The 27,863-nt window shown below is 32.8% G+C and overlaps 1 protein-coding gene across 1 annotated transcript; it reads right to left on the bottom strand.

Moving 5' to 3' along the window:
• Positions 1 to 9: 9 nt before the first annotated feature.
• Positions 10 to 26,169, bottom strand: Smp_142870 (hypothetical protein; the record flags this gene model as incomplete). Its single annotated transcript, XM_018799894.1, has 7 exons — positions 10 to 114; positions 1,518 to 1,580; positions 2,689 to 2,733; positions 5,589 to 5,653; positions 8,439 to 8,576; positions 19,218 to 19,473; positions 26,143 to 26,169. The coding sequence occupies 7 exons, from the start codon at positions 26,167 to 26,169 to the stop codon at positions 10 to 12; spliced, it is 699 nt and encodes a 232-aa protein (XP_018653762.1).
• Positions 26,170 to 27,863: the final 1,694 nt, after the last annotated feature.

The raw sequence follows: 27,863 nt of genomic DNA, 5'->3' as shown, positions 1-27,863 counted from the left end.
GGTTACGTTTCAAAAGGGACACTTTTTAATAGATCCAACTTTGGTAAATAAGCAATAAAAATGTGTTAACATGTGAGCAGTTGGACGTTTATGATACATTTGATCCATTAGTACCTAAAGGTCATTAAATGTAGAAAAAGTAACTAATAGCAAGATTTAGGCTTTAGAAGAAAGTAATAGCAGCATATGAACGGGTTAAAAATTATATACTAATGCTATCAAGAAGACTTAATATATTACTATTATTACTAAAATCAACCCTATTTGTTTCCCATTCATGTTATGTAAGTTGATATCATCCAAGAATTAACTAAATAAGTGAAAAGTTTGCAAAAAAATAAAATTTTTGGTCCAAATATATGATCATTTTAAGTCTTTTACTTTGAATAACTAAGCAGATGTACTGTTGACTCCCTCTAAACTAATCTAAATGCTATGCTATTAAATGTCAAGACACAATTACTTTCTAAAATTGAAAACAAGATACACTGTAAGTTCATTTAAGGATATCTCCACATATCGAAAGATTTTTTGATGAAGGAGGTAACTGTCAATGTCAATCAAATATAAGAAACTCATTGAACTCACTAATGTGTATTCAAAAATAACATTTTGTAGATTGATAAGTAAATCACAAAACACAACATATTAATTAGATAACTTCATCAATGAAAACAGCTGATCATTACTGAAGTTAGACAATTGTTGAACTACACCACACAACAATAAATACATTTGAATATTTGCCATTGAGCATTTTATCTACTAGATCCACAGAAATTCGCTAGCTATAACCTTCAACCAAAACTATCGTTTTTTGTTTACGAGGCAATTGAAAGTTTCTTCTCGAAATCTGTTAACCCACTAGTTTTTATCACGATCCGGAGATTAATTTATTATTGTTTGGACTTAGCCGGAACATTTTTCTTACTTGAAGAAAATATTATACAGTTCAAGCGAATAAATAACATTGTTCTGTTCAATGTAGACGATGATAAAGTTAAGAGACTAACAAATGACTTGAAGGACAATAAAAACACTTTTAGTACTATTTCTTATCAGGTGTAATTCTAAAGTCTTGCTTAAAGGTTAATTCTTCACTACTTCACTGTCATTCAAAAATACTATAAGAGAACGATTTGATCACTTCATTGATGTACATAATCTCACTAGATTTCAAAAAAATAGTGAACAAAAGTAGTTACGTTGGCAAATGAGTTTATGAAACTTTATCCGATTTTCAGGTTTCCATATATAATGCGTATGCCTAGTTACCCTTCATCAAGGTGTACAATGCTAGGTAGTAGTATTATTATCGTATAATAGGAGACTAAATGCGATCAGAATAATAAAAACATCCGTCTATGTGGCCATGGACTGTTAATCTCGAGTTTGATAAGTATATTTAGCCTATCAAACAGCTTTTTCAAATCACTGAAAACAATAATAGTTTAATGAATATATGTAAATTTGGATACAAATTGAATCTTGTAAGACACTTTCTGTAGAACACTTACCTCAAGAAGTTCTCTGCATCGTTTGGAATTATTCGTTTCAACTTCTTTACAATGATCAATCATCTAGAATATATTTACCAAAATATTTAAACATTTTTTTTATATTTTGTAATAAAATTAAAAATACAATCAATGTTTAGGTAGTTACTTTGTTACCTTAGAGGTACATTGATTTTATCAAACAAACTTCAATCAATGTAGCGGAAACTTCATATTTCGCTTCAATAATTCTAATAGGTATTTCATCGAATTAAAAAGTTAATTTACTTAAATTTACATTATTGAATTTAATTTATTATTAAGCATTGTGTCACGATCGTCTTATCCAATGATTTTATATTGAATGGAAAATTTACAAGCATCAGATTTCAACTTTAAGTTCAATTACTATTATGTTTTCTACATTATTGAAATATGAATCGTCTAATCCCATTAGTTGACAACCTCCAGACGATGATGAAATCACTCTATGAACTATCTTTAAATTTTTTCCTTTTTTTATTATTTATGGTTTGATTTTCATTTATTTTGAAAAAAAAACTTTTTGAAACTAAAAATACTGTACATACATTATGTCTATATGAAATGCTCAACGATCAAATCATGTCAGAATGAGGATTTTTGGACACAGTAGTAATTTAATAGTTGAATTCACGAGTCATGGATTCGTTGAAGTTAAACATTAACACCGTTGGATGCCAGTTCAGTGATCTAGAGGTTAAGCGTTCACGCGCAAGACCAGAGGCGTTGGGTCCGAATCCTGCATGCAGAATCATGAATGCAAACTGCTGAGGAGTTCCTATACTAGAATGAGACGGCTGTTCAGTTCTTCTAGGTTTTCTATAGTGGTTTAGCTTGAATCTATCTAATTATATAAGGTCATCTCTAATGGAAAGTGAATTTCAAACATATGAGTTTAAGAGCAGTCACTTAATTTTCACGAAACATGTACCATGTAATAAAAATTAACATTGAAACCAATATTATATTTTATTAAAATTACGCTGCACCTTTAATAACTAACAGGTTTCTTCATGAAGTAAGCACTGATGATGTTTTCCAGAATAATACTGAAAGCTACTCAATGAAACCATTTACCTTAGAGAGTTCAACATTATCATTACAGAAACATATTTAACACAAATAGTAATAAAACATATTCAACACTTACCATTCGGCATAAATTGAGAGTTTGTTTTTTATACGGAGCACCATTCTGAAATAAAATCACATTAATGAAGTCATTAATAGAAAAAACTTATAATTTTTAAAAAGCTACTATTTTATATATTCAGAAATACTTTCAAGAAACCCATCATACATAGTTGTTTTGTTTAGTTTAACAACCGCAACGTCAGTTCTGTGTACATAAATCATTAAACCTGAGAGAGCCAAGAAGTTTTAAGTTTTGAGTAATCAATGTATCATTTGATCTCTGAATCTAAATTCGTAAATTCAAACTTGTATGCATCAGTTGCATTGATTTTTAGCATTTTTCAGTTGACTAGCTGGTGACTACAATCTTCCGAAGTAAAAATCCATATGAATGTTTTAATAAGTTAACTCCACTGGCTGTTATAAGTAAGAACTCATTCAACTGCCATCGATTTCATTGTTATATGGAATAATTAAACTTCACTTTAATATGACAGAATCGAATCATGCTTACTATTACAATCAAAAATTTCAGTATTTAGAAGATGAATTGGTTTATAATATTATCAGTCCTTATTTGAATTTGACAACATATACAGTTGAATTCCAAACTTGGAACCTAATACTATGAAGCTATCTGTGAGACATGAAGATGATGAGTTCACTTCTACCTGGAATAATGATTGCTCATAAAGTGTTAAACTAACAATAAACTATAGAACTAAACAATAAATAACTTTTCAATTTATGTAAAAGACAATTGGTCACCCATCTATAGGCACCTTAACAAATTCGAATGTTAATCTAACTATATATCACTCCATAATGTCTTTATCAGTAAACAACATTTCATCAAAATTTTGTCAATCATTCATCATCACTGGGACAAATTATTGAAAACATTGATAAAACCCACGATATGTCTGCTTTTCAATGTGTTCCAATGAAACAACAATCACCAATGTCAATTATTTTCATCTATAAATGTATTATGGCGTACTGATAAGTTCCTTTTATATGATTAACTGATATGTGAACTATCCAAGTAATTTCTATTATTAGTTCAATACCAAACATTAATAAATATGCTATAACTGACTGATTATTTATTCTGTTTAGTCTAATATATTAGAAAGCAAATTATGACTTAGTTGAGCTGACAATTGCTTTATGGTATACAAACACATATACATTGCGATATTTAGTCTAATTCGTTCTACAAAGTAGAGAGAATGAAATTTGAATTATTGCTTACACACTTAACAGATCTTTGAAGCCTTTTTCCTGACAGTTTTCAATTGTTGAACTGTTGTATAGACCATACGTTTCGCGTATAATGTTATCTCATATTTATTTGATCGTTTAGTTTTCATTCATAGGTGTCGATTTCTCAGTATTCTGAGTAAGTTCCTTTACTGTACATTATTTAGGATGTAAGTTACTTTACTTGTTTTAACAAAATGATTAGTCTCAAACATGCAATATGTCTCAAACAAGTTGTACACATCTTTTTATCAGTATTCATAAAGAGTAACTAAAATTATCAAGAAATATTGAGAAGAAAAATTTGCCACTAGTAAATTCGAGTTAGATTAAATTTTCAAACATAGTTTACACTAAGAATTGATTTCACTTAAACAACCTTTGAAGATACGTAGAAAAACAATACTGAATTTTCAACAGTATGTACTCATAAATCTATTAAAAGATAGAAACACATGAATTTCAGAGTTTACAACAACAAATCTATTACTAGACTAATGAAATGATTTTCAATATTTCATATTTATTTCAGTCTATTCATTCAATTATGATATGAACAGCGAAACAAGAAGCCTTAACAAACTACGGAAGCTATTGTTGAGGACGTTATTTCATTTAATTCAAAGCTTGTATAACAGTAACATTTACTTCTGCCCCTTTTCTATTCTACAGATCATAAGCTTTCGTTCGATGTAGGATTCACTGTCATAGCCTTTTCTGTTCTAAAGCTATTGTAATTTAGACGTGACCTTTTGTGCTCTATTTCTACTCTAATCCCCCAGTTTTGGCCATAATTGTGTTTTCCTAATTATTGCACGTTGTGATCAGGTTAGTCATCTATTTATTCATGTATTTTTTTTACACTAATCTGAAATCGGGTACCAGATCGGAATTTGGAATACAGCGAGTAGTGTTCTAGTTGTCTTATCTTCTCTCTCGCGCATACTTGTCAACCAATCAGGGATAGAATAGTTTTCTTCTCTCTACCCTCACTTCGAACTCACACATACTAGCCTCAAGGTTAATCCAGTCAGTCCATCGCGTCAAGGTCTTAATCAACATTAGATAAGTTATCCTCGGCACGAAAGTGAGTAGACAGATCTAGGATGTAACAAATCATAATATCAATTTTATATGACTTAAAATATTTTTTAAACATAATAACATCCAGAAATATATCTTATAGTAAACTATTCTGATCTTTCGAGTGAAACTAACTACCCTATTCTTTACATCAAAAATTTAGCAGTGAAGATGATTATATGCTAATAAATTTCTTAGTTGAAACCAAAAGTCAATTGAAGCTAGACCACCAAGGAAAACCTGGAAGCACTGCCTTAAGGCCGTTTCGTCCTACTTTGAGACTCCTCAGCAGTGCGCATTCACGACCTCGCCTCACGAGATTCGAACCCAGGACCTATCAGTCTGGTGCTAGAGCACTTAACCGATAGACCATTGAGCCGGTATCCGATGGTGTTTATGTCTAACTCTAACCCCTTCTGATAATAAATTTCTGTTCATAATTAACATGGAAATAAAATTACTTTATATATAAATGTTAATGAAAATGAATAGTTAATATTTCGTTTATTTTTTCGTTTTTCTTTTTTTTAATAATTTTTCAATATAAAATTAGCATTATTAACAACTAACCTGATTAATTGTATTTGATTCCAATAATTGAAATTGTTTCATAATAATACGTGTACTTTCATTTTCTGTATTATCATGATCACCGTATTTGTTTTGTTTTTTGGTTTCCAATGAAATCCACAGATTGAAAAATGTTTTTTTTTGGTTAGAAAACATAAAAAAAGTGTAAAATAGTGATTAGTAATTTACAAAAACAAGTAGATAGAAACGAGAAACATTCAAACGATATTTGCGGTAATCCGTTTTATTCATTGAATAACTTTACAAGTTTTTGAACTAATTAAAATTTTATAAAAATCAAAGTTTTCACTGAACATGATAATTCTTAATATAATAAATAATCACTAATTTCTTATTCTATAGGTAGCTAATAATATAAGCTTTTGAATCATATCGTGAATGCGCACTTCTGAGGAGTCCCATACTAAGACAAAACGTAAGTCCAGAGCTTTCATGTTTCCAATGGTGATATAGATTAGATTGACTGATGAATTCAACTATTAATAATAATTAGTACAGTATAGGAGATTTTGTAATATATAACCAATTCTAATTAACTTAATACTTTAATTGTGAGTAGATATGTAGGCAACTTGTTAAATTGTTTAAATTAATCAAATAATAATATAAAATATCTCTTTTAATTTTCTACTTACAAGTCATTCTTTAATGTCAGAATTGATGTGAAGGACTATTAATATTTAATAGACTGAATACTTTATTTACTTTTGTAAGGTCAATTATCATGTCAACATGATCCAACTCAGATGTATTTCATCCCGAGTTGCTGTGTATAGGATAGTTTAATTCAAGGAGATATATCATCACACAACCACTGATGAACTATCTTATAAGATAGGAGAGTTTAATTTTATAATTTTTTATAAAGGGTCAGTTTCACATTTAGAAAACATACAGAAGACACACGAAAACTGATGAATTTCATTCAAGAGTGCAATAGAGAAAGGCTAATCAATTTTGTAACATACATTCTTACATAAGCGTCAGCAGAAATAACTAAGCCTCTTGAAGTTTATGTAGATCATAATAAAGCATTAATTTTATCTATATGTTAATCTGATCATGTTTATTCATGATCATTTAAATAATGTATACTTTCTTAGATATCAAAAATCAATTTAATGAAAGCAATATAGACTTCATTCAACTAGTAGATTGAGTTTAATAGTCCCTAATCAATAAACGGCAATCTAATCCCATCTAGTGTGCTAAACAGAATAACTTTTTTTTTACATTGAGAAGTTCGTCAATAAACAGGCTTGGTGAGACTGTAATTTTTGGACAATCTGTGAGCGACGCCAAAATGACCTTGAGAATGTTTATCTGCATACTACAGCTAGATGAAGGTTATAAACCGGTGTGGGGAATTAAGATTAATTTTTGCGGTTGATAGTTAGCGTTTTCATCACGGAAAGACATCAGCTATAATGCCGAAATTCTATTTAGCCAAATAAATGACCTGATATCTTAAATCCGATTGCTTTAACCATAACTCACAGTCTCACCACTTTATTAACATTATTTCAATGGTACTTAACTATATTCAAATCTTAAGCACCTAGTCAAAGAAATAAAGTTTAAAACAGATGCACAGAAAAAATCTAACTACAAAGTGTCATTTTTGAATTAGGTGTTATATTCCGTTGTATACAACTATTGCCTTCGGGTCTTAATTTTAGAAATATTGCTAAAATGACACCTTGTTTTGTGATATATATATATAGTATCTTCAAAGGATTTGTTCTTTATGAAAACTTTAATTATTCTAAATACCAAAAGAAAGTACATAATGATGATTGATAATTGAGTACCAACTAATATCATATTTCTTAAGCCGATATTACTGATATAATTTCGTAGGTACTATTAAAAGAAGTGACATAGTATATCATTCATTATGTGTTGATTTTGATTGCAACTATAAAAATTCAATGAACACCCTGTGATGGTTAGCACTTGTAATCAGAATGTGATTATGAATAAACATTGATTTTCCTATGATTATGAAGCATACATCACCCAGTATCCCAATCAAATATGCTACCACTGAGTTATTTAGGCCATAAATAAATATCTATAGGACTGAAATTCTTATAATTTGGATTAATATAATAGAGACTGTAAACTTGAATTCGAGAAATTTAACATCCGTATATCAACTCCGGATCTCTCAAAAAAGGGGAGGTGTTATATCTAGTGGAGATATGTTAATGGTAACTTCGAGAAGTATTTATGAACAAATATGATATGTATATTTCTTATTGTATAGTTGTTAAGTAACTAAACTATTCATATTCGTGTCCCTTTTATTATGAGCTTTATTTTGACCTATAGACTATTACTGTACGATTTACCATTCTTGAGTTATCCCAAGTCTATTGATTACTATTCCCCCTATTCACAGCCACTTTTGGCTAAATCTTGTACAAATGTTATTTTCTATTTTATGGTACGATTTGGTCTGTTTGATTGGTATATAAACCCAGTATGTTTGAGGATAATGACTCATATTACAGAGGCTGTTATTGGTTTTCTGGACTTAACTGGCTAGGCTAGGCGGATAGCAGGACTGACAAGTACTCAAGACTGTTCATACGGCTATTGTGTATCATTGGACGATCGATAAATCACTGCTCTCCTATTGGTGGGAATCATCACTTCATATACTAAACAGGGCACGCACTCACTTACATGTTATATCAAAACTATATGATAATAAAAACAGAGATGCATAAAGTTTATAAGTAATATAAAATGTAATACCATTAAAAAAAATAATTAATCATTAAACATTATGAATCAGAAATTATTTTATTCATTATCACTTACCAGCAGTTGCACGTTTTTCTAAAGTTAATACTAAATCTTTACATGTTTTACACCATAATTTACAATAGTCGAATACAAAATCAATAGCATTTTTATCATTTTTAGCTAATTTTGTATCTTCCTTAGATACACCACTTCCTATAAAAAAAAACAATATAGAAATGAAATTATTTTTTTTTAAAAAACAGATCGAAATTTATGACAATCATTATCATTATTATTATTATTATTATGAATAATATACATTGATAAAGGGGATTTGAAAAAGCTCGTGACTGAAAAAAATACCGATTTATTTTCCATTTTTAAAAAAATAGAAATAAATAGGAAAAGAAACAATAAGGATTCAGTAACCTACAATAATAATAGTTATCTTTAAAAAGAGAAAAAAATGATATTTATCATGTATATATAGATATTTTCATAGTTGAGATCATGAGTCAGTTGAAACTGGACCACCATGGAAAACCTGGAATCACTGGATGGCCGTTTCGTCCTATTATGAAACTTTTCAGCAGTGCGTATCCACGTTCCTGCACTCGCGAGATTCGAACCCAGGATCTACCAGTCTCGCGCAAGAGCACTTAACCGATATAGATATCTTTATTTTATCAAGTATCCTCTATCAATATGTCTCTTTTTGCACTCACACTTTTACACATAATATTATTGGAATAAACTAAATTTCTCATGATTATATTCATTTTTTTATGATATAAAAATCCCATGTTCACTTGCCCTGTGTTAGGATGATCCTGCGAATTTCCCGCAATAGACATGACAAGCTCAGGAAACACTAAGAAGCATTTTATCCAATCAGCGTTTCATTAGACGTCTTGCTAGAAATATTGAGAAAATGAAAAGTCACATATAGAGGTTCTGATTGGCTGATTACTACACTACTACTATGTTTAGTAGTATTTTAGAATTTTCAGGAAAACCCAAGAACTTCTAAAATACTATAAAAACCCTATATTTTCTGTACATAAATGAACCTTTGGAATACAGTTCTTCTCGTATATTTTGTGCTTTTTCTCTTGTGTTCAAGTCGCTGTGTAGATCTAGCTTGGGGGTACAAGACTAGATTAGAATCCGAGTATAGCGTTCAATCAACAAGACTTATCACTCTGTCAACTTTATATCAATATCCTACCAAAAAACAATTCAAACGTATGAAATGATACACTATATATATCAGTATAACAGTCATTTATTGCACAAAAATCTTTTATTTTCTTATATTGTCTATTGATTTTACTGTTCAACAATATCTATTCCTATATGACTTTGTAATGAATACAGCTATAATATATATGTCACCTTATTCTACTTCAAAATAGACAATAATTAATGGAAACACTAAAAATATTACAAAGTGGATATTATTCATTTCATTATAAGCATTCCTCATGGAATGGTTAATGTGCATTTTATTTACCAAAAATTTATATTCAATAAATATTAGATCAACTCATTAATTCAACTGTAAAAATACTACAATCTCCAGAAATTCTCATACTGATATTAATCATGTCTTTCCTAATGACTAGCTTTAAGATGGAGTTCCTAGAGTTCTATTGAGAAGCTGTGATCAGTGGATTTCAATTTGTGTAGAGTATGAAACAGTTATCCACCTCAAACAATGGATGAACGGTTGCGCAAAATCATTGGTCATTGAAGTTAGATATTGACACTGTTGGATGCCGGCTCAGTGAGACTGAACGTCCTGGATTTTAGTCTCACATGTGGGACCATGGATCAACATTGCTGAATAGTCCCATACTAGGACTAAACGGCTGTTCACTCATTTCAGGTTTCCAATAGTGGTTCAGCTTAGATCAACTCGTGAATTCAACTGTGAAACTATTATTTTACCCTATTGGTTCTCTCTAAACATTTGTTTTTTATTCTAAAAACCAAATGTTCGCTTAACAAACTAATAATCCAAATGAAGTGAATTAATAAGAACATAAAAACATTCATCCCACAAGACGGGATCGTGGATGCGCAATGCTGAGGAGTCCCACAATGGAACGAAACGGCCGTCCAATGCTTCCAGGTTTTCCATGATGGTCTAGCTTCAATTGACTCATGATCTTAACTATATAAAAAAATTACTAAAATCTCCACAAAATCCCCTTGTGATAGAGAAAAAGATTGAATATTTTTAAAAAATAAAAATACAAAAATGAAATAATGATTTACAGTAAATGTAAAAAGAAACACCAAGTAAACTGAAACATTGAATAAACCATAAATTGTATTCTGCTTTTAATTTACATCTTATGTACTATAAGAAGAGAAACATTTTACAATATGAAAGTTAATCCATTATATATGTATATATATCTGCCTATATTGTTGTTAGATTGAATAAATGTCAAATATGAAAGGTGCACAATGAAGTACTACTAATAACCTTGACCTAGAAACACATTACATTATTTTCATTTATTATTTATTTTAATATACTACACTCTCTTCTAGTCGTAAACATTTTCATCTATTTATGTATATTAGTAAATGTACCGTTGATTTAATTTTCTTTCTTTCCTTCCTTCATTTTTTGTTTGTTTGAAGAAATCATAGTTTACACGATAAATCCTGTTGAAGATTTCCCAACATATTAGAATTATATTTTCTTCCCCTTATTTTTTTTTTAAAAAGAAAACGTTCATATAAGACATTTCAATAGCTTAACGATTGAATATGTTTCAAAACATGTTGTAACAATGGTAATCATTAATTTACTGTTGGATAGGTTAATATTAGAATAACATTAGCAAATAGTAAAAGTTAGATGTGGTCTATCGGTTAAGTGCTCTGGCACGAGACTGGTAGGTCTTGGTTTCGAGTCTCGCGAGGTGATGTCGTGGATGTGCACTGTTGAGAGGTAACGCAATAGGACGGGACGGCCGTCCATTGCTTCCAGGTTTTCCTTGGTAGTCTAGCTTCAATTGACTCATGCTTTCAGCTATGTAAATTACAGAAGAGTTCTCCTATTTTTACTCATAATCTAAGTACATAATGAATATGAATATATTTGTGTTTATGTGTAGTTTCAGTTATGTAATATAGATGACACAAATATTCTATAAATTATAAATTTTATTATTATTACAATTTGTAAGTTTTGTTTAAATAAATAAGTAGGCAAGTTATTTTTAAATTTTATTTTGAACAGTTATGAAATTTTATATACTTGAGATCATGAGTCAATTGAAGCTAGGCTACCATGGAGAACCTGGAAGCATTAGATGGCCGTTTCGTCTTATTGTGAGAATCCTCAGCAGTGCACATCCACGATCCATGATTATCAGTTAACTGACTTATATTATCCTATTTACTAAATTAAGTATTTAAATATGATTGGATTAACGTAGTATAGATTTTGATATGTTCGTTAAAAAACACTACATATTTCTCTGGTGATTTTGATTTTGATTATTACCCTGAAGAAGTCCAGACAAGTTAGCTGGACGAAACGTTAAAATTATTTAAACTTCAATCGCTGAGATTGTTCCAAATATAATTTTCACATGTATAAACTTCTCTATACTCGGCGCCCAATTTTAGTCAAAGTTATTCGTTCTAATCTTGACGAATATTCATATAAGTTATAAAATTGGATAGAATGAATACAAAAAATAATCTATGTTAAATGTTTGTGAAAATTTATTTCATGTATGAATAACTTTCAATTAAGAATTGACAATGATCCACATGAATAAAGAAATATTTATTTAAAAAATGATTAGAATAATCACTTGTTTTCTCGGTAAACAACGCAAGCCGGTCACATCAAATTGTGCAGTGTTTGCTAATCCAGTGTTTAACTTAAATTAACCTGAATAATAGTCAATAATAAAGGTATTAACCGAATTATATTCAGTTCTGAATAGTTGAGGAAAGTTGTGTTTGAATTTGCATTCCGATTACCTAAATGGTAATGTCTACGGCTGTTACACATTGTGATAATCCTATGCAATTGAAAAATGAATTATTAACATATATCAAAAAACAACTAACCTACATTCAAGGAATAAAAAACAGCATTACCCTTTAAAATATATTACTCTAATTTACAAGAATTAATTATTTCTTAAATTATTTACAAGTTATATTCATACAAAAAGCGTAGCTCAATGCAGAATTGAACAAGGTAAGTTAATATTTAGTGTTGACATTAAATTAAGTATTTCAAATTAACTTTCTACTGAAATTGTAATTAATCATGTGTACGAGGTAGTGAAAATTGTTAAGTTTTCTAATGAGATTTGAAAACACTGGACTGCCATTTCATACCAGTTTGTGACTCCTCGACAGTGTGCACCCACGATCCAGCGCATAACACTCGAACCCGAAAACTATGGTCTCACGGGCGGACGCTCAATCTCTAGACCATTTAACCGGTATCCAACGACGTTTAATTTCTAACTTCAACCAATCTACGAAATCGCGCGACCACCTTCCATTGTCTGGCGGTGGCTGCTCCGTTCTAGGATGAAATGGCCGTCCAGTAGTTCCAGATTTCCATTCATGGTCTAACATTGGTTGATTCATGATCTCAATCATTTTTAAAATTGAAATAAATTGGTAAAACTATTAGAAAATAACAAGAATTAAGTAAGTGTTACATTGTACATTACAACCATTTTTCTTCTATAATTTCGAGCATAGATCTAAAAAATTAACTTAAAATACTCCCATTTCACATTAACAACTGTACCAAAAATTATTTCGGTTAATCTTCGAAATGTTTTTGTATTTTTTTTAAAAAAAATAAGAAAAAAAGATTAATCTGAGATTAGTAAAGTTTAATATGCAAGCAAACCATTAATTTTACAGAATAATGAATTTATTTTTAATAAAAAATTAATGGACACTGTTATGTCCATTTTCAAAAAAAAAACATGAGGTATTTACTGGAGTTCTAGTGAGAAGTAGTAACCAGTGGAGTCAACCAGGTCTGTTGAGAGACATCAACTCACTGAAGACATCGGTGAATGGTTGCTTAATTTCGTGGATTAGTTGAAGTTAGACATTAACACAGTTGGATGCCGGCCGGTTTAGTGGTGTAGTGGTCGTGCGCGAGACTGATAGGTCCTGGGTTCGAATCTCGCGATGCGGGATCGTGGATGCGCACTGTTGAGGAGTCCCATAATAAGACAAAACGGCCATCCAGTGATTCCAGGTTTTCCATGATGGTCTAGCTTCAATTGGCTCATGATTTCAACTAATATAATAAAATCTTATTCAGTCAACATGATATATTACATTGATATAAATGACAAAATTATACATAACATTGTTATAGTTTGAATAAAACTTGTTTTATTGTAATGTTTCAGTAGGAAATGAATAAAATTAATTGATAGAAGTCATAGGAAATATATATGAGCTCACAAGAAACTGGCTAGACATGTAAATGTGTTAGATCAGGGATTATGGTATATTAGAATTAATAGATATGATGAATACTTTCTAAATTATTTTTGAGATTTGAGACTCGAAAAAAAAACAAGAATCGAAAATATCACTTACTGAAACTGGATTTAATTTTTAAATAAGCATAATTTTCATTATTATCATGTATTGGAAGTGGGAAAGTTATTATTTATGGCGAATAGTGGTAGTTGCACTATTTTGCTATTCAGTTGAGCTTATGATCTTCTTTGTCGGTTATCACAGGATTCGTAATTCCTGGGTATAATCATTACTTACTAATTATTGAGTGCACAATATTGGGGATAGCTGAATTAGGACAAAGCAACTGTCAAAGGTCTAATCACAAAAGCCATTTTAAAGACCATTTTTATGTTAATTCACCATACTAGTCTCACTCTGATTAAAAATAAAATAGATTTCCTACTACCAATTGTTTCTGTGAATAAATTAACTCTTTCAACTACGGTTTTTAAAGTTGAACTCATTTGTGATTGATTGTCACCATAGAGTCGCTCGAATCAGCTTCTAACTGAGGAGGAAATTTGCAAAAGACGTTGGAAGTGGATAGAACATATATTACGGAAATCATCAAACTGCAGCACTAGGCAAGCGTTAACTTGGAATCCTGAAGGGAAAACGAAAATAGGATGACCAAAGCACGCACTATGTCAGTAATTGGAAGCAGATATGAAGAGGATGAATAGCAACTGGAAACAACTGGAAAGGATAGCCCAGGACAGACTTGGATGGAGAAACCTGGTGCTTGGCCTATACTCCTCCATGAGGGGTAATATGCGAAAATGAAATGAAACTGAGTCACTGTTTCTATTCTGACAAGAACATTGTGGAATGAAACAATGTTGAGCTCGGCTAACTAATTTTAGTTATATATATATATATATTGTAGTGTGGTCTACTTATATCCATATAAATAGTATATGATGATGGTCAGACTAGAATGTATTTTGGCAGAAGATCGATAAGGAAAGAACTGAAATGAAGCGCAATTGGTAGGAAAATGCTTGAACAATGGAAATAGGGAAGATGAACTGATATTTACAGAAGGAACAGTGAAGATTGAGACAATTGGTTGTAAGTTTGCAAATTAACTGTTTGCTGTATGGTTGTCAGAATTTAGTGTGATAGTCTGAAATTTCTGCTTAAATACATTCGATTGTTCCAACCGGTGTTTTATTCACTACAATATGACCGAGTCACTCAATCAAACTATTGTGAGCTTAGGTAGATTAAAAGAAAATACTTTCTTAAATTCAGTATCATAACATCAACAAATAAATGGTTAAAAACATAAATCAATATTCTGAATTTACTACTTCTAGTTTCTGTTCATCATGAATTTGATATAAGACAAAAATATGACGTTAAAAAAATAAAAATTATGTTCATGTGGGCAAAGATGGATAGTGGATAGCAGTGGAATCCAGTCTGACACGCGTTTCGTCCCATTTGGGACTCGTCAGCTGGATGTACCTGCATCTGAGTTGATTTCCACTCTGGGACTCAAACCCAGTACCTTTCGCTTCAAACACCATCGCGTTATCTACTCGGCCACTGATTCCTGATAGCCACTTATTTGGGCGATAGGGTGAAGTTTAAATTCAATTAGTATTACTTGTTTGAATTTTTCCATTGATGTTTAGGACTGTAACCAGTCAGTCTCTTATTGGCATATGTGCATATTGTGCGTTTAAAGCAAAAGGTACTGGGTTCAAGTTGCAGAATGAACATCAACTCTGAGATGCAGGTTCATCCAGGCGGCGAATCCCAAATAGGACGAAACGCGCGTCAAATTAGATTCTACTTCTAGTCACTATCTATCTTTGCTTAAATAAAAATTGTGTTCGTTGATAAGAATGTTTCCCTTTTCTTAAGAATTCTTTAGTTTTTTTTTTAAATATTAACATTAAGAACCACAAAATTAGAAAAAAGATTCATTCTGAACACAACTTCGTTCCAGTTATATATGTATAATTTATAAGAAGAGAATAATAGACAAGTAGTCTATTCTTCTTATAGTAATAAATTATCATTTTGTTCTGATCATTTAAAAATGGACGTCTCTTATTTTTATTACATGTAATACATTTGTATACACATGTGTATACAAGCATTCATATCAATAATACACTATATTGTATAGATTATATGCTTTTGGATACACTATTTTATAGGTTTCTTTTTTTGTTTCACATTCACACAAATGCACATATTTTGTCATATTGTGTTTTTTTTTTTATCAAGTTCATCGTTTTTTGTTTTTTTATTTATTTCTGATCACATGAAATAAATGTCATATACATATATGTGTTAAGTAGTTCCCTTTTTTAATCCATGGATTATACTTACACTATTTTGTGTGTGTGTGTAAATGTTTGTATATGTACGTCAGTTGTCCAGTTACACAGAATCATTGTAATAATTATCAACTAAAAAAAATAGTAAAATATCTGTATCATTAAAAAACAAATAATAATAATAATAACCTTAACGAATAAATAAGCTGACTGAATATAGCTTATCGATCATATAATAGATAAATGGATGAATACAGTAGTAGTAGTAATAATAATAAAAACAATTGTTACTATGATTATCAACAGTGTTGAGATGACTGAATTTTGCACAAAATTGAATGTAAAATAGGGTAATAATATTGGAAGCATACAAATTAAGATAACATTAATTGAAGCTAGACCACCATGGAAAACCTGATAGCTCTGGACGGCCATTTCGTCCTATTATGGGATGCGCACTGCTGAGGAGTTTCATAATAGGACTAAACGGCCGTCCAGTGCTTCCAGATTTTCCATGGTGGTCTAGTTTCAACTGACTCATGATTTCAACTATGAAAATACTGAAATATCCACAAAAAACTCCTCCTGATCTATAACATGAATTGACATTCATTCATATAGAATAGTGAACACTTAAAATTGTAATATAATTAAATATAATTATTGAGGTAGTAAACCGACCAATTTAAGATCACCATTGAAGACCTAGAAGCACTGGACTCCTGTTTCATCCTAGTATCGGATTCCCTAGAAGTGAACATCGATGACTATTATCTGATTGGTTTACACGCGACAGAGTGAAAAGACGGGTCAACTTGAACACTACTCCATTTATTCCTGATTCCCGATTTAAATTAATGTAAGAAAATGTATGCATAAATAGATGACTAATACTGTAGTGAACAAGAATACCAGTGGGTACAATCGAATTTATTTGAACCTGAAATTACAGAACGTTTTAGTAAAATCTGAGAACTTTTTCAGTAAATACTTCTTTTGAAAAATATCCATCAACTGTTTCAAACTTGACTGTTCCTTTTGCAAATATCAGTCAGTCGTCTCAGATTTCATTGTTCCTGCATTTTCATGCCAATTGCTTTCCATTTCTGTTCTTTCCTTCTCTATCTTTTACTGAAATACATTCTATTCCTGACTATCGTTGTTTACTACTTATGTGGATATAAGTAGCCCATACCACAATACGACCACAACACATAAACAATTAGAAAAATATAATTATGCACAAACCGGACATTAGGGTAGAAAAATAGGGTACAAAAGGTTACGTTTGAATTACTATAGCTTTGGAACAGAAAAGAGTATGACAGTGCACTATACATCAAACCAAAGCTTATGGTTTAAAGAATGACCTAGGGAGAAAACTAAATGTTTGTATTTTACAAACTTTGAATGGAGTGAAATAAAGTCACCAAAAACAGCTTCCGTTGCTTTTCTATTACGTTGTTCACATCACATTTAAACCACATTAGTTCCAAAAGACGACAATTAAAGCCCCCTCAAACTTTCGATCTACCTTTCCATATTTGGATTACCTACACTGACAAATTATGTGCACGAACTGTCCAATGTACTTAAGTGTTTTTATAGAAAGTTTACAATATATATATATATATATATATATATATATATATATATAAGGATCATGTTCACTGGTGAAAAATTTGTCCAAATTAGCAGTGTTATTCATTTTAAGTTATGAGAGTCCTAACAGATTGTATTTATATATTGCATTTGACATAATTTATATTTGACTGTTTCGTAGCGAAAATCGCTTATCGGTTAATTACGACTAAGAAAAAGGTTTAAGAAGAGCAAGGTGTAATTCATCTCAGTTACCAAACTGTCAATCTTTTCAAATACTTACTAGTACAAAGCAAAAAGAAGGAAAATCTAATGAGATGTTGACATAATGAAATTGTTAAGTCCCGGTGACAATAGTGAATGGTAACTTTGGGATCCATTCATATTCATGTCCCCCTTATTATGAGCTTAGTTTTGACCTATAAACTATTGTTATATGATTAACCATTCTTGAATTATGCCCTGCCTATCATTTACTATCTCCCTTGTTCATAACCACATTTGGCTGAATCTTGTGCAAATGTTATCTTCTATTTTATGGTACGATTTGGTCTGTTTGATTGGTATATAAACTCAGTGTGTTTGAAATATAAAGATTCATACTGCAGAGGCTGTTATTGGTGTTCTGGACTTAACTGGCTGGGCTAGGCAGAAAGCAGGACTGATAAGTACTCTAGACTGCTCGTACGGGTTTCGTGTGTCACTGGTCCAATCGATAATTCGCTGCTCTCTGGTTGACGGTATTATCACGTTATACACTAACAGAGCTTCGAAGCGGTCACAAGTTATAACAGACGTACAGTGAGGAGGATATTTAAAAGGTCGTTCGTTCGATCCCTTGAAGTATCATCCGTGTCGATTGCTAGAGAATTCAGTACTAATTGTAAAGTTGCCAGTTGTTGTGTAAATTTCAAGTGTACCTTCAATTTAGGTCAACCAGTAATGAAGACCATATGCCAATCAAACAGATCACTGGAAAATCTCTACAAGTAAAAACTATGCTGCAAAAATTACACCAAACATACTATAGACTTACCTCTAGAGTTTAAAACTTTAAACAGGATATTAGATGTTCCTTTATTCCTGTATCAATAAATTCACCCGATAAATCATTTTAGATATATGTTTACTACTAAATATTAGGAAGTTGTCTGTTCAATATTATTATTATTTGACCTTTTCAGTAATTTATACATATTTAAAACATACGATCATTACTCTGTAGTCTCATTCCAATTGCGTCGTATCAATCTGTCGACAATTAATAACATTGAACTAATTCACTGTGAATAATTGAAACAGACATTCACCGATAATAAAAATATGTCAATTGCGGAATATTAATTATTTTGCTTCACATCGATCATATTACAATATATTAACACAATGTATAACACTAAAAGATGTGATTTACCTAATTCAATTTCAATTTCTTTTCCAAGTGTATAAGTTGATTTCCCAGCCGTAGATGTATTCGAAGTAGTGGTAGTAGTAGTAGTTGTTGTAACAGAAGTGGAGGTAGTACCAGTTGCATTAGTTTGATCGGTTATCGAATGTAAGGAATCATGTGTGTTAGATGTAATGAACTTTGAGGTTGGTGGTGTCGTTGATGATAATAGATAAGATGATGATGAAGACGATGAACGAGGCTGTTGTGAATCAGAATAACCCTGAATTTTCCCCAATGATAAAATATTTCAAAAGAAGATGATTTACGATGAATCAGTAAAAATTAACTTTATTAGCAGAAATTCAATGCTATGTATTACTCACAATTTATGGTTGAAATTATTCGTGAAGTCATAGTGAGCTTCAAGAGTAATGCAAATGAGTAGTCAAGCCAACAAGAAGTGGAATATGACAGTGTGAGATTGGATAAAAATGCGAAAATAAGTAGCTACGCAAAACTAGACGAATGAGGTCGTAGACTGTAAGATTTGGAATAATGTAATATCCATTACAAAAGGATCGGTATATACGGAAGTTGCTGACCGAGTTTTAACACGCATAAAGTTTTTAACCATGGATTACAACTGCATCATAGGCACCAGCAAATTAGTGATTGAGTGGACTGATTTGAATTTACTTACTACAGTCTACTCTCACATCAATTCTCATAGGATGTCTGAGCAGACATTGACTACGCAAGTGTTACGCAATCTTTAATAAATGTCCGAATCTTGCCAACTGATTAAACATTTGTATCAAGCTCTATTGGCTCTGCGTCAAGATTTCATTTTCGATCGTTTCATAACACTAATTTCAAAATAATAACCGGTTATATGTACAACATAAACATGCCTTCTACTTTCTGACGTTTTCTCATACATGATGTGAAGATAACAAGAGTTTTCATGAAAAAATAAAATGGGTGGCAGTTTAAATGTCGTAACATCCAGATGTTTCATTCAGGTTAAGCAATTTCTCTAATGAAAGAGAACAATTGTATCTTAATCTGATCATGTCAATTTAACTTGCCCAAAGTTAATGCTTTTCTCATCTTCTACCTTATGCATGTAAATTCTGGTCCACAGAGGACTCGAAATTGAAAGCCACCTTACTGGACATTATACAGCATAATTATATTTTATTCTAATTTACAGTAAACTCCATGTGAAATTTGACACCATCAAATCAAAGTGTGAAATACAGATTACGGTACAAATGCTCTGGTCTTGGAAGCCAAATTCTAGTGAAAATTTAAATTAGGTTTCAAGATTATTACAACAGTTTCCACATTTCCAGTTATGACATACAAACTAAGATTTCATCTTTGCTCATAACCAGTTTTCTCAAATAGTCTACCACGTCTATAAGAATGCAGAATCTTTAACAATTTGAAGTGGATCCCTCTGCAATGATCAGTAACAAAATGTATTTCAAATGTGCGAGTTTGTTGTAGTTAGTTGTCAACTGTTCAAGGCTCTCATACTTATATCCACTGTCCAGCTTTCATACAATAATAAGTGCCAATCGTTTGCACTCGATACCATTTTAGGGAATCATGAGAGAAGAAGCTATATAACTTGGTTTAATATTATTCACCATGATTTATAGTATGTAATCGTAAAACCTTCTCCCTATGGTGAAGTACTCCTTTTTTTATGGAATTCTTCAGAAGTTCCAAGAAGTAGTTCGTTTCATCAGATAAACAATTATGCTTAGACGTTTACTTAATGAATAATATCGTAGTAAAAAGCCTATTATTCAAAGGACAATTTTATTTGAAGAAATGTGAAATGATAAATCCACCTAGGACAAACTGTTTCTACAGAACTCTTACCAAGGTAATGCGAATATATACATACTTATGTTGCCTATCTTCACCTACAGGACGGTAAATAGACCAGCATAAGGAACAACTCTGGGCCCTATGACTTATACACGGACGCTGATCGCATTTATACCAAAACCCACATCCGGCAACATTTTATTACTTTAGACAATTCAGTCCAGCAGAATCTGAATGCATTATTCTATCTTCACAGTACCATACAGATGATGATTATATGAGTTATATATATATATATATATATAGACGACTCGCATGATTTTAATTACTTAATATCACTCATAAATCAAGACATGACTTCTAAAAATAGACTGAATCACACAACAGTCCTTGTAAGTATAAATATTCCAGTATGTAAACCTTTTTGGCGACACTCCCGACTAAAGAACAAACTATAGTATATTCGGCAATGAGTACTTATATTCAGTCTTAAAGCAATAAGGTGGGTATTTACTTGCACGACATATGGACTATTTTATCAAGTTTGGATTGTTTATCTAAAATTTATATGTGGTTGAAACCATCTGTTACATAATTCGGCCTTAAGAAAGTTAACAAAACGCTAAAAACATCAACTCCAACAGGAAGCGCTATCTGATAAATTTACAACACATGGATGTACTATGGTTTAAAAACTCCCTGTGTAAAGAATACAAAGACAAGCAAGTACTATCAGAATGCAGCCTGGACCATTTATGCAGTGGTCTAAACACGCAAACCATATCAGAAAGAATTTAACAAGATGATTAATAGAAGACGCCGGATAATCTAATAACAATAATAGCGAGCAAATTTAAAAGTTGATAATATCTTTTGAAAAGAGAGAGTAAAATGTATACATAAGGAAATTCTGGAATTCAAGGTTGAATGGAAGACAAAGATTAGGCTTATCTGCTTCCCCATGAATAATTTCAAGCCATGTCATCTAAAGTCTCTGACCACTGACCACAGTAATTAGTCATATCCTAACTAAGTCGTCAGTATTTACCAACATAACCCAGATCAACGGTCGATGGCTTTATCGACTGATTTCATATCTTGATTTGTTTACTCTGGCTTTTGTCAACCTGTCTCTATAACACCAAATGTCGTACGTCTAAGTAGACAGTTTATAAACACACTTGGTACATACCTTAACCACCTCAGTCGGCGCACACTCATCATCTCACCGACCAATTTACCATCGTCGCTTAGAGCTCCATATATAACCTTAACACTACTCAACCAATGACCCCTGTGACCAAACACTAACGAATTTCGAATGTCCTTTATTTTTTAAGGCAACTTTATCACGTCTATAAAGAACAAGGGAGGCTGATAAGGGATAAAGTCGTTCTTTAGTTGACAGACGATTGTCTCGTCTTTACCATAATTGGCACTAGCTATCAAAGGCCAACTGAAGTTTCTGGACAGGCGGAGAAGTTTTGTCGGACACCAACCCCACAAGATTGACGAGACTTTCGCGATAGTTGGAATCAACGAGATGTAAATATATTCTCTGAACACCATAACCAACAAACATAGTCTGAAATAACAATGAAAGTTAAATGGCATAGAGACTGGATTATGAGCACAACGTTATCGGAATTCATTGAGCGCCTAGTGTCTCCCCGACGATAATTTATAGAGCCTTTTCTTGATACATTCAAGTCTTACATACATTCAGTTGAAAGTCTTAATTGTTCATAGATAATTCAACAGGCATTCGACTTCATTTAGCTGACTAAAACAAAATGCACATTCATAAAAAATCTAGCACAAAAGCAATAGCATTCGAGAAACCACATGGGAAGCATACTAGCTCATATATTAGGAGTTTTTAGACCTACTTTAAGCCAGTGCAAAAATATTTAGACACAACGAAAACAATCAGACAATATGATCTTCAAAACAACACGTCGAGGTTTATGTTCTTCGGTGCTAGGAATCGACGGTCAGTCGACCGATATTATTCTTTTCAACCTAGATCACTGTGAAGATCTGGTCTTATTTGGAATGTGTCGACAGAATATGTTTGTTCCAATATGTAGTAGTTATAAGAATCAGCAACCGCACAATCTTAAGTGGCTGCATTATCCTCGTTAACTCGTCACAAGACTCTAATCAAACCCAATTTTCATATCAGTATTTGAGTGTTAATGTTGAGTATGTTGGAGTATGTATACACATTCGCAACTGACTCCAAACAATGGTCACGTTGGTTCTCGTAAGTCACCAGTTTTTGTCAAACAGTTTTCTCGAAGATTGAATTCATTTTTTAAGAAATCGACCAACTTACACAGACTCACTAGAGAAGATTTGAACATTTAGCAAATGACACAGAACTACAGATACTGCGAAATTGATAGTTTTTGTGTGACATAATTTGGTAACATTTAGTATGATAAATGGAAAATATCAGCAATTCTGGATACAACAAACTTGTGTACGTTGTAACCTGTTTCATCTTTTCAAAAACAATAAAATGACATATACAAAATGCAAGATATGTTTTGTTCGACATACCGAGTGATGTGACACGGTTTCCATGTCTTTAATGTAAAGTTACAGCCTCAAGCTTTTTACTTGATCCAATTAACATATTCTTTTTAATTTGTAACTAATAGATTGTTATAGAAAGCGCCATATTAGTTAACAATACGTCCCGAAAGTACAACCCACAGTGAATGATTCAAACAAAACAAAGCGCTAAAGTATTTAGTTAAGTTACTGATCTTGTGGTATTCATAGTACTCTTATTTCACTGTTGGGATTCTTGTGTCCTTTGTTTAATATTTCAGTTAACATTTTTATGCCACAGTTGGTCAATTAGTTGCAGCGATAAAAATTATACCTCTATTTTATCAATCTTCATGCCCGACAGCCACATATCACTTTCGTCCTCACTTCATAAATGTGAATGCAAAAACACGTCCTTAAAAGAAAACATGAGATAATCTAATTATGTCAAACAGATTCTCTAGCTCTATATTTTATCTATATTGACTATAACGTTCACGTACTTTATTCTGGTAAACTCATACACCTGTGTTTGTCATTAGTTCACCATATAGGGGCAGTCAAATGTCAAAGAGCTTTACCCAAATCATCCTGAAGTTCGGTCACTGGATGTCGAACAGTCCATCTATACTTGTCTAGGTTGAGGACAACCAACGCGCATCAGTTGATTATACGCCATCGACAACACATGCGGTAGTGGTCAGACTTTCTCTTGTACCTGCTCTAACTAATATATTTCTGTAATAATGTCCTTTGAGTTGTACAGTCTTCAAAGCATCTATAGTATCTTGATACGACGAAGTGGTAAACTACGTTAGGTGCTGACCTTGAGCTGTGATTTCGAAGTTAGATATTACTCACACCATTCCCAACTTACTCGAGTAGGCTCCCAATCATTCGACACAGATCATCAAACGAAAAAAATAACTGTATCCAGTCAAACCTAAAACATCGTCCCACATTTTTTGTGAAATAATCAGATATACAAGGAAATTTACAATCATAAGTGATAAATGTTCGGTTTCTCATAAGCGTTTGACTTGCACAACGAACTGCTTATCTGTAAGGAAACAGACACCTTGGGTACGAAAATGCAATAAAACTGAACATTACTTTTTCCAAGAAAAAATATACTTGTGTACCTGTCAGAAATTGGACTCATCACCGAAATCGATCAAAAACATGACGTGAGTCTGTGACAACCGCTTTCTGTGACCTAGTTTGTGACCGCGGATATACAGAAATTGTCTGCTGACTAAGAAAATTGAAACATAAGATTACGAAAAAGCATTAAAGGTACTAAGAGTCCCAAAATGTAGTAGGTTTCTTAGGGTCATAGACATAATTTTAGTCTTAGAGATCAAGCTTTTGATTAGATTGATGTTAATATACCAGTTAGGATAAGACTATATTTCCTAAAGTCATCTAAGAACGGAATTAATTTGCACCTTAAACAGGTTCATGTTCTATTAGTCATGAGTATCTCTAATAATTAACCAACGTAAGGAGATATTGCAATAATGTCTGCTACGAGCCGACATAGTCTGTCACTCAAGTGCTTGACCTAGAACTCAGTCAGACGATAGTTTGAGTGAGAGGTAATTTCCAAGAACATATGAACAACTGACAATGATCGGTTCAACAAGACTGCAGCTGTGAGAGCCATGCTGTAAACTTAACGTTCTGATTACTTAATGGATCAGCTGAAGATGGACGGTTAGAAACAATTGTGCCTACAAGCTGGTTTTCAGTGTTGGGTTAAACAGAAATTTATAGTGACCTGTATATTCGACGATTTTTGTAACGACAAAATAAGGACCACATTTGTAACACTTTATATATAATCACATATTCAACACCAATTGTTTCTCTGTATAGATAGTAAAAGGAGGATGTAAATTTTTGGCTGTACCAAAACATGCACACATTGCTACTAGTACACTGCGAAGATGGGTCCTTTATGGACCAACAGACTATAAAAAGACTGATGAACGGATTGTGAATTATATTTCTCAAACTGGCGACCAGTTAAAAATATGTATAACTATGAGTTTGCTGACGTACATTCCTCTGATAAATCACTATCTTTGAATGATTTAAAAGCAATTGACATAGTGGGACGCGACACTCATTTTGATAAAATTTACTTAGTTGTTCCCTTACCTTGAAATAAATATGGTTTACGCGTGTTACGCTCTAGTCAGACGAAGATTAGGGCATTTGAGGCGTCGAATCACGTGCGACGAAGACCTTCCGGGGAGCTACACCCGTGACATGCACCAGACGAATAAAAAAATGGGTATGTGGTCGCAGTTCCAGGTATGCAACTCAATCCGAGTCACCACCCAAGAAGCTATTTGCACTATTAATCTGTGACCAAATCCAAGAAACCAATGAAAGTGAGAGTGGTATTAGATTGTGCGAATAAACAAGTTGCATTCATACAAGTCAATCCCACGAAGCTTGATTGTCGAGCACTACGTTTCCTTTCGTTGTCAGAGGGTAATCTCTCAAAAGAAACGAAGGAATAAAAGAAGACATCACACACCTTCAGAGCAATATACACAGCCGTCATCGCAAATTTCGCATTTACATCTAGGTTTCCCTATTTGTTCCCAACTGTTACATGCGCAGTCTAAGGGTTGTTGAGGATAACTCGTGCTGAAGATCAGTGTCTTCTTTTTGAAGCTGAGCAAGTTTAAGAAGGTCGATTCCTTGGAAACTGTTCAAAGAGGTTATACGAGACAAGGCGTCTGCGACTACATCGTTTGCCCCAGAGGTATGTTTCATATCTAAAGTAAGCTGCGAAGTGTAGTCTAGTTGTTGAAACTCCCGAGGTGAGTACCTGTCTGAAGATGAGCTTACAGGGAGGGCAAAAGGTCTGTGGTCAGTGAAAAGGGTGAATTCACAACCTTCAACGGAGTGTTGAAAATGTCGTACAGCACAACACATGGCTAGGAGTCCCCTACCGAATGTGCTACACCTCCTTTCAGAGTCTAGCAACCGCCTCGAGAAGAATGCCAAAGGTTGCCATGTGTGGCTAACTCATTGTTGTAAGACTCCTACGATTGCCGATTCGGATGCTTCTACTGTGATACTAATGGGTGCTTGGGTGTCCTGATCTGCGGGCAGTGTTGCTTCGCCGATCAGTTCCTTAACTGTGGAGAATGCTTTACTCGCGGTATTGTCCAAATTGATGGATTTCTAATTTTCACGAAGTTGGTTGGTTAGTGGTTTCATAAGAGACTCGCAGTTCGATATGAACCGTCTATTGAAACTTACCAGGCTGCAAAACCTGGGCGATTGTTTGATTGTGGTAGGTTCTGAATAATCCATAATGGCCACCACTTTTCTTCTAAGGGGTCAGATGCCTTGAGTATCAGTAGTGTGTCCTAGGGAATCTAAGGAGTTGCTTCCGATTTGGCATTTTTGAATGTTAACAGTAATGCCGTGCTCTTGTAATCGTTCGAAGACACGGTCCAGATTCTAGAGATTAGATTCTCTGTCCAGACTTGCAATCAAATAGCAATCAACATACGCATGTTCGAAGTTGAGACCTCGAAAAACGTCAGTGATGAACCTTTAGAAGTTTTGGGCAGCATTCTTAAGCCGAAAGGCATGTGCGAAAAACCATAGTGACCGAAGGGAGTGATGATAGCAGTTTTAAGAATGTTGTCAGCAGCCTTGGGGATTTGATTTTATGTTTTAATCAAGTCGATTTTCAAAAAGCAGTTGTACTTTTCAAGGTAGCGGTCAAATCGTGCACATGAGGCAACCGATAACGATCAGGAACCCTTTTCGCATTAAATCATCCAAAGTTACCACTTGGACGCCATGTGCAAGGGAGATGCCCATGGGCTGTTTAAAGGCTGAAAGATTCCTAAGTCTACCATGTGATTAGCTTCGTTTTTGGCCAACCTCAGCTTTTCGGGAGCCAGTTGGCGCACTTTCGAGAATACAGGTGGTTCAGTAGTCGTGATGTGATGTGTAATATTACTGGTTACTCATAGCGATTTCTGTTGCGTTTGCTATATCTCAGGATGCCTACGGAGTGTTTGTTGGCAGTGTGGGACGATCGTGTGCCTTACTGTGACTGGGGATAATCTACAACCATAAAAAGATGTTAAACAAACAGATAAATTAGTATTTCAGCCTACCTACCTCCGTTTGCGCGTGTCGACGAGTAAGTTATGATGTTGTAACAGGTCGATGCCAACAAAACATCTGCAACAAAGAAAATCTAGTGGATGGGTCTGCGTAAACCCACGT

This window comes from Schistosoma mansoni, chromosome W (genome assembly GCF_000237925.1).
Source record: "Schistosoma mansoni strain Puerto Rico chromosome W, complete genome".
In the NCBI taxonomy this organism is placed as follows: Eukaryota; Metazoa; Platyhelminthes; class Trematoda; order Strigeidida; family Schistosomatidae; genus Schistosoma; species Schistosoma mansoni.
The sequence above is the reverse complement of the archived record's forward strand: the minus strand, read 5'-3'. Positions and strand labels throughout refer to the sequence as shown.